Here is a 13,311-nt window from a genome sequence, read left to right on the forward strand (position 1 = left end):
GGCCCGTGAGTGAGAGAATAGCAGCCTCAGAATCCAACCAGATCTCACAGACAGACAGCCAGAAAATAAGATTAGAAACCCATGGAATTTTGACCAGTGGCAGATCCAGAAAAAGAAGACAGCACCCAAAGTTTGTACTGGAGAAAAACTCTTTCTTTAATCTGTTTCCTACTTTCTCTCCCTCCTATTCTTCTTATTTAATTTTTTTTGTTAATCTGTTTTGTTTATCCTCCCTCTCACATTGAATATATAAGATATAACTGCTATATAAACCCAATACTATACAATTCTACTTTCTTACTTCATTCTGCATTCTTCCCTTCCTTTTTCAACCTACAATGTAAATATTACTTACTGTCTCACAGAGCCTTGACCCTACTTGCTACTATTATTATTCTACCATCTTCCCTCTCAAAAATCATCTTTCTTTCAGTTAAAACAACTCTTAACTGTTTTTCCTAGAGTATAATAGTCTTAACCTCTTTACATTTATATTAATACTGGCTCATTTGTTGCTGATAGTGTGATTGTGGGTGGGGAATATTTTTGAGGGTGTGGGTTTCTTGCCTGGGTTGTGTGTTCATGTTTTAACAGCATCCCCACAAAAGAACATAAGACATGGTGGGCAGAGTGACTCTCAATCAACTAGCCAGAGGGAAGGTTCCACCAAAGAATAACTGAAATACAACCAGACAGCTTAAACAAATGGCATAAAGGGCATCCCAAAAGCATCAAGCTCAGGAGATCAAAGAGACTGTATCACTGAATCCCCCAAGTCTTCTATACAGAATCTCATACCACAAAGGTGGGGAATCAAAGCAGACAAATCTAAGAAACAAGAAGAAGCATCCAACATGGGGAGACACAGAAACAACCTCCCAATGAAAGGAAAAGAGGAATCCCTAGAAAGTGCTAGATGAAACAGAGGTAGTAAGCAAACTATCAAACATGGAATTCAGAAGAACGGTTATGAGGAAGCCCAATGAACTTGACAAACTCAGATAAAACTACAATGAACTCCAGGGAAGCTACAGGGAACTTACAGAGAACTACACCAGCATAAAAAAGGACATAGAAACTATCAATAAGAACTAGAAGAAATGAAGAATACAATTCCTGAACTGAAGAATACAGTAGAAGCAATCAAAAGGCTAAACGAAGCAGAGAATTTGATCACTGAGTTAGAGGACAATATAGAAAAAAATTCCCAAACAATACAACAAAATGAAAAATATTGAAAAAGAATTAAGAGGGTTTAAGAGAAATGCGGGGTAGCATGAAATAAAACAATATTCATATCATAAGGATACAAGAAGGAGAAGAATAGGAGCATGGGATAGAAAACCTGATTGAAAAAGTAATGACAGAAAATTTTCCTAACTTGATGAGAGAAAAAGTCATGCAAGTCCAGGAAGCACAGAGGGTCCCAATGAAGATGAACCCAAAAAGGCCCACTCCAAGGCACATCATAATTAAAATGGCAACATTCAAAGACAAAGAGAGAGTCCAAAAAGCATCAAGAGAAAAACAGCAAATAACATACAAGGGAGCTCTGATAAGACTTTCAATTTATTTCTCAACAGAAACACTACAAGCCAGAAGGGAATGGCAAAAAATATTCCAAGTAATGAAAAACAAAGGCCTACAACCAAGACTACCCTACCCGGCAAGGCTCTCATTCAAAATAGAAAGTAAAATAAGGACTTTTCCAGACAAAGGAAGACTTAAAGAATACATCTCCATCAAACCAGCATTGCAAGAGATGCTAAAGGGAACACTTGAAGAAAAAGAAGAAAAAGAGAGAGGGAGAGGAACACGGGTACAAAGGGAAATGAATAAATACCTGTCAATAATAACCTTAAATGTAAATGGATTAAATGCTCCACTCAAAAGACAGGGTAGTGGAACAGATATGAAAACATGACCCACATATATGCTGTCTACAAGAGACACACTTCAAAACAAAAGATTTACACAGACTGTAAGTGAAGGGATGGGAAAAATTATTCCAAGCAAATGGACATGAAAAAAAGCTGGGGAAGCAATACTTATATCAGACAAAACAGATTTCACAGCAAAGGCCATAAAAAGAGACAAAGAAGGGCATTTCATAATCCTTAAGGTAACAATCCATCAAGAAGATATAACCCTGGTAAGCACATATGCACCCAACATTGGAGCACCCAAATATATAAGGAAAATCTTGGAAGACTACAAGAAAGATATCAACAGTGACACACTCATAGTAGGGGACTTTAACACCCTATTTCAACAATGGACAGATCTTTGAAGCAAAGAAACACCAAGGATACTGAGGCATTGAACAACACTCTAAATCAAATTGACTTAATTGATATATAGAACTTTTCACCTCAAAGAAACAAAATATACATTCTTTTCAAGTGCACGTGGAAGATTTTCAAAGATATACCACATGTTAGGACACAAAACAAGCCTCAACAAATTCAAGAAAATTGAAATTATTTATTTTATTTTATTTTTTTGGTTTTTCAATTACAGCTGTCCCATTTTTCCCCCATTTCTCTCCCCCACACAGCCCACCCCCTCTCCTGCAATCATATCCCTCCCCATTGTCCATGTCCATGAGTCATTTATACAGGTTCTTTGACTAAACCCTTCCCTTACTTATCCCCCTATTGACTGCTATTCTGCTCTTTGTTCTATTTAGTTCTTTTGTTTGTGTTGTTCTTTAGTTTCCTGTATTAGCTGATATCATATGGTATTTTTCTTTCTTTGCCTGCCTTATTTCACTAAGCATAATTCTCTCTAGTTCCATCCATGTTGTCGCAAATGGCAGGAGTTCCTTCTTTCTCTCTGCTACATAGTATTCAATTGTGTAAATGTACCACAGTTTTTTGATCCACTCATCTACAGATGGGCACTTCGGTGTTTCCAGCATTTAGCTATTGTAAACAGTGCTGCAATGAACATAGGGGTGCATAAGTTCCTTTGAATTGGTGTTTCAAGATTCTTCGGGTATAATCCTAGTAGTGGAGTCGCTGGTTCAAAAGGCAGTTCCATTTTTAATCTTTTGAGGTAATTCCATACTGTTCTCCATAGTGGCTGTACCAGTCTGCATTCCCACCAATAGTGCGGTAGGGTTCGCGTTTCTCCACATCCTCGCCAGCACTTGTTGTTTGTTGATTTGTTGATGATGGCCATTCTGACTGGTGTAAAATGGTATCTCATTGTGGTTTTTATTTGCATCTCCCTGATGGCTAATGATGTCGAGCATTTTTTCATGTGTCTATGGACCTTCTGTATGTCCTCTTCAGAGAAGTGTTTGTTGAGGTCCTTTGCCCATTTTTTAATTGGGTTGTTTGTTTTCTTGATGTTGAGTCGTATAAGCTCTTTATATATTTTGGAAATCAGTCCCCTGTCTGTGATGTCATTGGCAAATATGTTTTCCCATATGGTTGGTTTCCTTTTCATCTTGCTGATGTTTTCTTTTGCTGAGCAGAAACTCTTTAGTGTGATGTAATCCCATTTGTTTATTTTTTCCTTTATTTCTCTTGCTTTAGGAGATGTATCCGTGAAGAAATTGTTACGTGAGATATCTGAAATTTTCTTGCCTATATTTTCCTCTAGGACTTTTATGGTGTCACAGCTTACATTTAAGTCTTTGATCCATCTTGAGTTTATTCTCGTGTGTGGTGTAAGTTGGTGGTCTAGTTTCATTTTTTTGCAAGTCCTTATCCAGTTCTCCCAGCACCATTTGTTAAAGAGGCTCTTCTCACTCCATTTTATGTTCCTTGCTCCTTTATCAAAGATTAGTTGACCATAGAGGCCTGGGTTTATTTCTGGACTCTCTATTCTGTTCCACTGATCTATATGTCTGTTCTTATGCCAGTACCAGACTGTTTTGATCACAGTGGCTTTGTAGTATTGTTTGATATCTGGTGTTGTGATTCCTCCTGCTGTGTTCTTCTGTCTCAAGATTACTTTTGCTATTCGGGGTCTTTTTTGGTTCCATATGAATTTTTGGTGTATTTGTTCTAGGTCTGTGAAATATGTCATTGGTATTTTAATAAAAATTGCATTGGATCTGTAAATTGCTTTGGGTAGTATGGCCATTTTGATGATGTTGATTCTTCCCATCCAAGAACATGGTATATGCTTCCATTTATTTGTATCTTCCTTAATTTCTTTCTTCAATGTTATGTAATTTTCAGAGTACAAGTCTTTTATCTCTTTGGTTAAGTTTACTCCTAGGTTGACCCTGGCTGGTTTGGCTCAGTGGATTGAGCGTCGGCCTGCGAGCTAAGTGTCGCTGGTTCGATCTTCCAGTCAGGGCACATCAGAGAAGGAAAACTCTGATTCCAAAAAACCTCCGCTGCCTTGCGGCATACCTCTTCAGGGGAAAGGCTAAGGGAGTAAAACCTGACAGAAAATCCGGAGCCGGAGTCCCTAAGGCGGTTTGACGTTGTAGTCAACACCGGCAACTCCTGCGGCGCACCTGAAGCCAAGCTGTATTGACTCCGTCTTTCCCTTGGATCCTTCAGCTGCGAAGAGAGGGGGGGTCTGCTGCATGGGCAACAGCAGACCCTCCATATCACCCTGCCCAGGCTCTGTAGCTTCAGCTTCACTGGAGAGGACACTCCAGCGTCATCGCAAGATGTCGATTCAACACGGGAGGAGACAGATACCGTGTCACTCCCGAGTCGGACTGCACAACCATTCTCGGCGGTGCAGATAGACTCTTAAGAAGCTACACCATCGTCTCTCGAGACGAACGGCTGCCAACGACGACGACGACGACAGACAAAAATGCTATGCTTATAAAATAGATGCTTGTTCTGTTTATGGCAGATTTATCTCAGTTCACTTCTCTTGTACATTAATGCCTGGTACAAAAGGTCTTTCAGATTCAAATAAATGTGTTTTCTACATCTAATACATTTATTTTTACGGTTCAATTTATATTTACCAATCTTGCTGAATTTTGCAAAGGATTTTGTTTAAATAGACAGCGATATAATTTATGAATTGTTAGGAAATAAAAACAATTAAAAAAATTAATTAAAATATGATACACTAAAAATGGCATAAAATTCTTGTACATCAGACTATTTATCATTTATTAAACAGTGTATATGACATGAATATTTGTATGACACCTGTCTTATATAATGATAAAGGTAGTATAAAAATATAAGTAAATGCTTATGACAAATTAAATTTTATATTAATAATGTAGAAAGGATTTATTTTCAATTTGCTAAAATGTATGTGATTACTTGCAAGTTGGTAATGAAATTAGCGTTCCTTTAGTGTTTTCTGCTGAGCATGATGCAGGGAAGTTGTTGATAAGCCTTCTATTAACAAGAAGACAATAGCCCAATCAGTTTGGAAACTGTTTTAACCTCCACTTCTGCAAATTCACAGTATATGTTAGCATCATAAAGGTTCCAAGAAGCCTTGTAGAAGGAAATCTAGAGTTTTTCATATACTTTACCTAGCTTCTTACATCTGTACTCCTGCTATGTACTATATATGCTAATGTAAACAAAATGTCATTTTGCTAGTAGATCAGTTGTATCAAGAGAAAGACAGATGAGAAAGTTCTCCAACCCTCTCATTAAGAACTGAAACAGCAACAACATCTGTTTATTGTTTGCCTATGAACATTGAGGCCTTGGTTTCCTCTTCTATAAAATGAAAGACATGTATTTGACTAATCTAAAGTTCTTTATAGTAATAAATTGTTTTGATTTTTCTATGTGAAGGCACAGTTAAAGCTGTTGTTGGGGATATAAAGTGATTAGAATGTGGAGGTGGAGATGGGGAGGGCTTTGGGGATTCAAAAGGAAGAAAGGGAATTGAGTGAGATTTGAACAGGCAGAGTTGAAAAAGTCACTTTCCACTTGGAAGGACTGAAAGACTGACTTGGTGCTAGTTGTGATCACTGGCTGGAGCTTAGGGCACTGGAAAGGAGAAGACAGGGCTGGTCCAGTGGTATGGTTGAGCATGTTGCCAATAGCAGTTCAAGAACATCTGCTCCCTTCAACCAGGCCCAGGAATCTTCTCAACAGGCCTAATCTGAAAATATATTTTGAGTATCTGATTGAATAAAGCACATTCAGCTTGGTCCTGACCTCACTCTCATGTGTAGGCACTGCAGTGGTTGCTGAGGCATAATTAGTTAACTGTTGGACCAAAGATGTTGAGCACTGATCTAAATGAAGGAACTTGAGCTCACCATAAAGACATCTCTCAGGGTACAAGACAGTCAATATGTACATGCAGATGTGGATAGAGTCTGTGGAAGAATGTGTGACTTTTTATTGAATGTGGTAGAATTTATACTTGTGCCCTTATCATCCTTGTTAACTTGCTTTGGCTTTCTTAAATCAATGTGGATTTCACAGCCTACAGGAAAACCCTAGCTTTATTTGAAGATATAATATAAGGTATATAATCAGTTTCAAACTCAACTGGTCCAAAACGAATCTTACCCTTTTCTTTAACCAAACACTTGATGTCTCCTCCAAATATTGTTATATTGCCTGAAGTCCTAAGCTTGAAACCCACATTTACTTTCACTTCCACTCTCTTGTATTTTATGATTGGGAACAGAGAGTTGGAAGGTTTAAATAGGAGCTCAAGGGAACTGAGCAAGTTGAGATGTTGGAGTGGACCCATCCCCACCGCCTGTCACTGGATTGGCTGGATGCCTTGGTACCCGCATTCTTGCCACAGGAAGTCAGACAGGGCAGGCAGAAGGAGAGGAGGGGAGCGGAAATGTGAGAAAGGAGAGAGGCAGAAAGCAAGCCAGACTGGATTATCCAAATCACTGCATCCATGCTGGCATTGAATGCTATCAATATGTTTAAAAGGGTAACTATGCTGACACCCACAGGCTTTTGTCTTTATAGTAATTGAATGCATTTGACTACTGGTGAGATAAACTATTTTTAAAGTATATATTTTTGTACAGTAATATTTCAGAATGATTGCTCTCTGCACAAGAGTGACAAATTCTCTCTGTCTCAAAAATATGTCCTTTTGAAGCTTGCAAGGCCAGAAAGGAGTGAGGTTTTCCAGGGACTCTGATAGATGCCTCCACATACATTATGTCACTTACTCTCGAGAACAATGCTTCCAGCACAATGTTATTCCCTATTTTTACCATTTATAAGTTGCCCAGGATAACTTCAAATTGAGCCCTGCCTCTCGGGGTAATTTTTTCTCCAGGATATGGTAGAAAATCATGCATTTATCCTCCTAGGTAGTTTTCCTTTTTTTTTTTTTTTAAGGTTGAAAACTTGGTTTCTTTGCAAATTTTGCCAAGTTTTTTGAGTCATCTCACTGGCTTTTTATACCTGGCCAATAAAAATGAAGAACTGAGAAATATTTCCACTTCCCCATAGAAACAAGTTTGCTTGTCTGACTTATAATATATGTAGATTGTCTCTTGTCCTCTACTTCGTTCAAGTAGACACAGATTACATTATAGCTGGGAACTAAAAAAGAACAAAAGCATTGTTTTCTCTCACAGTTGTTTGTGTATTATGTCAACATTAACTCTTACAATTTTTAATTTCAAGTATACATTTTTGAAATAAAGCAATTGTGTCTACTATCAAGGCATTTCAACTATTTCTTGTTCCGTCCATATTAACCCTATTTTAATTTTCTTTCTTTTTTAATGCACCCAAAAGTCTTTATTTACTTTTCTTAGCTACACCACCACTGTGGGCAGGTATGTATATGCTTTCTCTATAGCAACACTTTGTGGCTTTTTATAAAAAGATGATTCTCCTTGGATATTCAAAAACACTAAACTAAGGAGGAAGTTTCTGTGACCATGCTTGTTTGAGGGAGCATAAGTAGAGTAGAACCAGGAACTTAGCCTTGAATGATCACCAGCATTTGGAGAATCTCAGAAGATATAGATCCTCTCTCCAAAAAGCACATGCAAGTTCAAAATTTTAAATGAGCTTTCAGGTATTTTAGTCAGTTTCTGAAATTGATCCCACATTAACTACTGTGTTTTTAAGGGGAATAATTTGCATATTTATTTACTCCCTTACAAATTTCATTAATTTTTAATATTTCAAATATGTGACATCTATTCTAACCACCTCATTTAAAAAGATAAAAACAGCTGTCTTTGTTATTGTTTTTAAGAAGAGCTTTTTACATTTAAGTAAACTATAAACTATGTTACACAAATCAGTATTTGATATAAATATTTTAGTGCTAATAGATTTTTTTATATAATAGATTTTCTATTAAAAAATGAAAGTAAATAGTTCATACATGTTTTCTCTTATATTTAGGAGATAAAAATTAAAAGGGGCTATATATTTAGCATTATTCTGGCACATAAAATATAGCTTTGTCTTGCCACACATTTCCTGACCCTAATTAGCATCTTGTTGCTTTGTAGGTATGGAACACAATCATTGGTTACTCTAATGTATATAATAGGGAGAACCATAAGTACAGATTTACAGATCGTGGAGGTAAGTACTTTAGATATTGTGAATTATTATAATTTAGAAGCCACTTTTTAAATGTTACTTGGAGTTACTAAAATTAAAAATAATATGATTATCTGAATTATTACATTCTATGCTTCCATTGTTGCTATTATAACTGTGTATAAAATGTTTTTTAATTCTTTCTCTTGAGGGTTAGATATCATTCTTTTTCACCTGAATTTATTGCAGTAGGTTCTGGCTCCAGCTCCCTGCCCCAGGCTGGTCTTGCCTCCATTCATTCTTCACATTGCTGCCAGCCATTGCCCTGCTCCCAAAGCTTCAGCAGTTTATCAGTTTTTAGGAAATTTTAAAGTCTTTTCATTAGCACATGAATCCTTTAATAATCTGGCCCCTACATTACTCCCTGGCTTCATTTTTGCCCAACTCACCAATGAGATCAGAAAGCAAGAGAGACAGACACTCCCAAACACTTTTCCTCTAGCTGTACTCTATCACTTAACAGATTTCTGAAATTATCATGTTGTTTCACATTTTCTAGATTTCAGAAACACTCTACCTTCCATCTGGGGTGCTCTCCCCAGCCCTGTCCTTGACTGGACAATTCCTAATCATTCTTTAAGACCCTGCTCCAACCACCTATTCTAGGAATTTTTATGAACCTATTTATACCCTATCTTCCTCCATACTCCCAAATCATCCTATCAATATTTTCATCATAGCATTTACCACATTCTACAGTAAACAGTGTGCAAACACATCTACTCCATGAGGCTAAAATGAGCTCCCTGAGGACTGAGACCATATTTTAATTTTATCTGTGTTCTAGAACCTAATATGGGGCTTGCTCTTCTTTCCTCTGGGCTAAATTTCTTCTTAGACAGGCATTCTCCACATGCATAGCTCCAGGCTTAAGATCCTTAGCACTCTCAGTTGTAGAAGGAGGAATCCTTTCTTACCCAGCTTCAAGTTCCAGCCCTGAAGGAAGTGCTCTGGTTGGTCCTACATGGGCCAAATGCACCAATCTCTGTGTCCAGGGGGAATGAAATACTCTGATCGGCCTAACCTGCATCATATGCACACATTAGGAACCAGCCCCACCCAAAACACAGGCACTGGGATAAGGGAGGGATCATTCTGGAAAGAACTATAACCTATAACCAAGGTAAATTGAGGGGCAAAAGCGAATGTCTACAAAAGCCACACACACACAAAATAAAACAAGAGTAAAATATAAATACAACCTCTATGCACCCAGTAGCATAGATAAAATTAGAAAGATTTACAATACCAAAGGTTAGCAGACATGTAAGGCAGCTGGAACTCTCTTACCCTATTGGTGGGAACGTAACATGGTACAACTACTTTGGAAAACAGGCAATATTTTAAAATATTAGTTAGACACATGTGACCCAACAGCTCTACTTTTAGGTTTTTATTCAAGAGAAATGGAAACCTATGTTCACACAAATACTTGTACATGAATGTTCATAGCTGCTTTATTCACATTAGCCCCAAATAGGAAACCATCCAAATGTCCATCAATAGGTGAATTGACAAGGAAAATATAATATATCCCCACAGAGGAATACTGCCCCCACAAAAAAAAAAAAAAAAAAAAAAAAAGGAACAAAGTTTGTGTAGTGACATGGATGAATCTCAAGATTATTATGCTGAGTAAAAGAAACGAGACACTTGCTAGGAAATGCAAACTAATCTATAGTAACAAAAGGTAAACCAGTGGCTTCCTGGGATAGAGGGAGGAATGGCCTGAAAAGGGCATGAAGAAGCATTTGTGGGTGATGCAAATAGACTGTACCTTGATTGTGCCTATGGTTTCACAAGTATATACAAAGATCAAAACTCAACTTGTACACTTTAAGTGGATAGAGTTTATTGTACGTATATTTATCTCAATAAAGCTGATTACAATTTTCTTTAAAATGCAAGAGTGCAAATTAACCATGGCCTGGAACTATATTAATAAAAATAAAAAGGGCTGTGTAAATAAAAAAGGAAAATCAACTCCCCTAGTCCTGCAAGTAAACAAATAAATGCTAGGTGTAAAGGCTAGAAATTTGATCCTGAGCAAGAAAACAAGCAGCAGTCAAGTAGTTGTTATAATGAGAGAGAGAAGAACTGGTAATTCCTGACAGAATTATCTTTGTTTCAGTTGGCCTTGCCTGAGGCTGAGCTGTCAGGACCTGACTTATTAGGGACTTCCAGGACAAGACAGTGCAGGGCACACCCAGCAATGCTGGAAGGGAAACTTCTAGAATCAAGACTGAGTATGTGTTGGTGTTTTCTAAAGTTCATCAGTTTATCTTTGTCTCCACAGAACCCAGTGAAGTTTTGTTGTTATTTAATGCATGAATGAAGGTTATATAAATTTAGTTGTTCTCAAAGTTCCAAAACTCTATAGTCACTGATAGTTTATTTTAAAAAGCAAAAGTGGATTTAGCAGTGATTAAATTTTTGCAACTTAAAAACAAGTAAGTTAGCTATTCTGAATATCCTTGTCAAAACCTATTAATGCCCAACAATCCTCCAATAATGAATTCACATGATAATATAAAAAATAATTACTAAAAAGAGGATGAAAAGAAAATTACATGAGTCCCTTTTCCTTCCCTGTCCGCACAGTTTCTACACACTCTTTGCTTCTTTTGCTCTGTTCCTTATACTCTGCCCTGCTAGAGCCTGGCCTCACTCATGCTCTCAAGGACACGGGAAACCCCAACTACAACACCAAAGACCCTCACTCCCCTCCCACCCACTGCAGGTGCACAATCATATGGAGCTTCGGGCATGTGGCTCCCACTGCGTGGCAGGTGTGAACAGGTGTGGGAGACGGTGGGTGGTTTGTTCTGGTTCCTTAACCTACTTTTCCCTAGAACCTTCCTTTTCTTTTACATTGTAATTAGCTTTGATAGCCCTATTACTACTCAATTTCAAGTGCCTTAAGGTTTAAGTGATACTTTGTGAGTTGGCATGGTACATTGTCATCTCTCATGTTCTGAGTTCTAATTCATTGATGGAGAAACATACTTGGAATATAAATAATTAGTCAATTGGGGTCTGGCTTGTACATAATATTGCATATGTTCCTATAGCTGAATTCTTGACTCAGTGAAGGAATTTAGCCAATGGAGAAATCCACTATCTAAATATTCTTAAATAAAAGAAAACATTTGTAAAGACACAAATGTTGTGTGCTAGTTTTGAGCTTTGAAAGTTGCAAAGTTTCTTTTGAGATAAGAAAAGATGTCATTGGATCTCTGCCCACAAATCTTGTCTAATAACCAGTATATATTCAGTAAGTCTTTATTGAGCATCTACTAGGAGCTTGGGGAATAATACAATGAGTAAAGTAAGTGAAGTTTCCACTTCCTGGAGCTTCCAGTCTGGTTCTTCAGGTTAGTTGGTCTTCACACATTTCTACCCATCCCAACTGTCATTGGCCATTTGCAAAATCATGTTGCAATTTAGCATGAATTCTGTCTTGCTTTGTCTAAATGAGAAATTAGATTGCCCTGACCATCTCTTTGTCCTTACAGCTGCAGCAGTTTTTCAGTCCCATGTTGGAGGAGCACCAGAAGCTTACAGTTCATGCCAAGTTACAAACAATAAAGAACAAAAATCTGAAAAACAAAAACCAAAGTGCCAGGATAGCTGCATGGCTACGGAAAAACACATAATTTAGTGGCCACTTTTGGCATTCCTCTTGCATATTATAAGGTAGTTTGCTGACAGTTTGTCTTCCAATACTTTGTGAGACTAGAAAACCACATGTTTTGTTATTTGTATTTCAGTCACATTTACTACTCAGAGTCTTGTTCCTCCCATGTTGTCATGTTGGCTCTGAGGCTATGTGATTGCTGAGGATTTTGCCAACACTGATGTATTTTGGGGGAAGACTTCACTTCATTTTGGGCTATTAAACCACAGAATTTACTTTGAATAACTTGTAAAAAATTTACCTTAGAAAGTCATGTCTTGCTAGAGTTTGCGGCTGGGGGATGGGAAAAAAAAAAAAAAGGAAGTCATGTCTTGCTTATTCTGTTGTGAAGGCCAGTGGAAGAGTAATCATTGGCTAAATGAGCACATTCTTTTCTGAGGGAAATACAGACTTGCAATACTCTAGTTTATTTAGTTCAATATTTAAAAGAATAATGAGAAACTAACACAACAGTGTAAAGAAATAGACACCAGAAGAATAATACTGCCACAGAAAAGCTGAAGAGCAAGTTTTTAAAAGAAGAAACCAGACAACTTTATCAGCCATGTGAAGTGTGTCTTCTGCCCCTTTCTCCTCAGAGTGCCTAAGGCTTTGTGCCACATTTTACTGGCTACTGAATCTAAGATGTCATAAAAAGACTCAGGAAGGAGGAATCCATGAAATGCCTTTAGGCTTGCTGTTGCTGAGGCCAGATGGAGAGGAGGGGCTCTGCCTTGCAGGTCTTGACTCTTCACCTGTGGGAAGGGACACTCTTTTAGCCAAAGCTTATGAGCAAAAATAATGATGTCAACATACAATAGCAATTATGGGCTAATCTTCAGCATAAAGGGAGATTGTCAAATAAAGAGAAATCAAACTAAAAGGTAGAACCTTTACAGCTTTGCACTCAGGGGATTAAGTTTGAAATGTGGTTGCATTTAACCAAATTGAACTTACTTGTAGTTTGGACAACTTAAAACATTTTCATCAGTCACAATGTATGGAATTAGCTTAGGCAAATCATTCTACTCCAGAGTTTGTGTATATGTGATTTAATTCTGTGTTTTAATTTTTGATTTTGATTTTGTTTTTGTAGAATAGGGATCTACCTCAGAGTGATAATGTAAA

At 37.4% G+C, this 13,311-nt stretch overlaps 1 protein-coding gene across 1 annotated transcript in view; it reads left to right on the forward strand.

Annotated features, from left to right (window-relative positions):
• The window catches only part of LVRN (laeverin), a 59,567-nt gene extending 47,070 nt beyond the window's left edge, over positions 1–12,497 (forward strand). The window contains exons 19-20 of the mRNA XM_090279034.1: positions 8,414–8,489; positions 12,023–12,497. Of these exons, the coding sequence (XP_090135160.1) occupies positions 8,414–8,489; positions 12,023–12,163 (217 nt within the window). The 3' untranslated portion in view covers positions 12,164–12,497. The remainder of the gene's footprint in view (positions 1–8,413; positions 8,490–12,022) is intronic.
• The last annotated feature ends 814 nt before the right edge of the window (positions 12,498–13,311 follow it).

This window comes from Furipterus horrens, unplaced genomic scaffold (assembly GCF_987537825.1).
Source record: "Furipterus horrens unplaced genomic scaffold, mFurHor1.1.pri manual_scaffold_5, whole genome shotgun sequence".
Taxonomy (NCBI): domain Eukaryota; kingdom Metazoa; phylum Chordata; class Mammalia; order Chiroptera; family Furipteridae; genus Furipterus; species Furipterus horrens.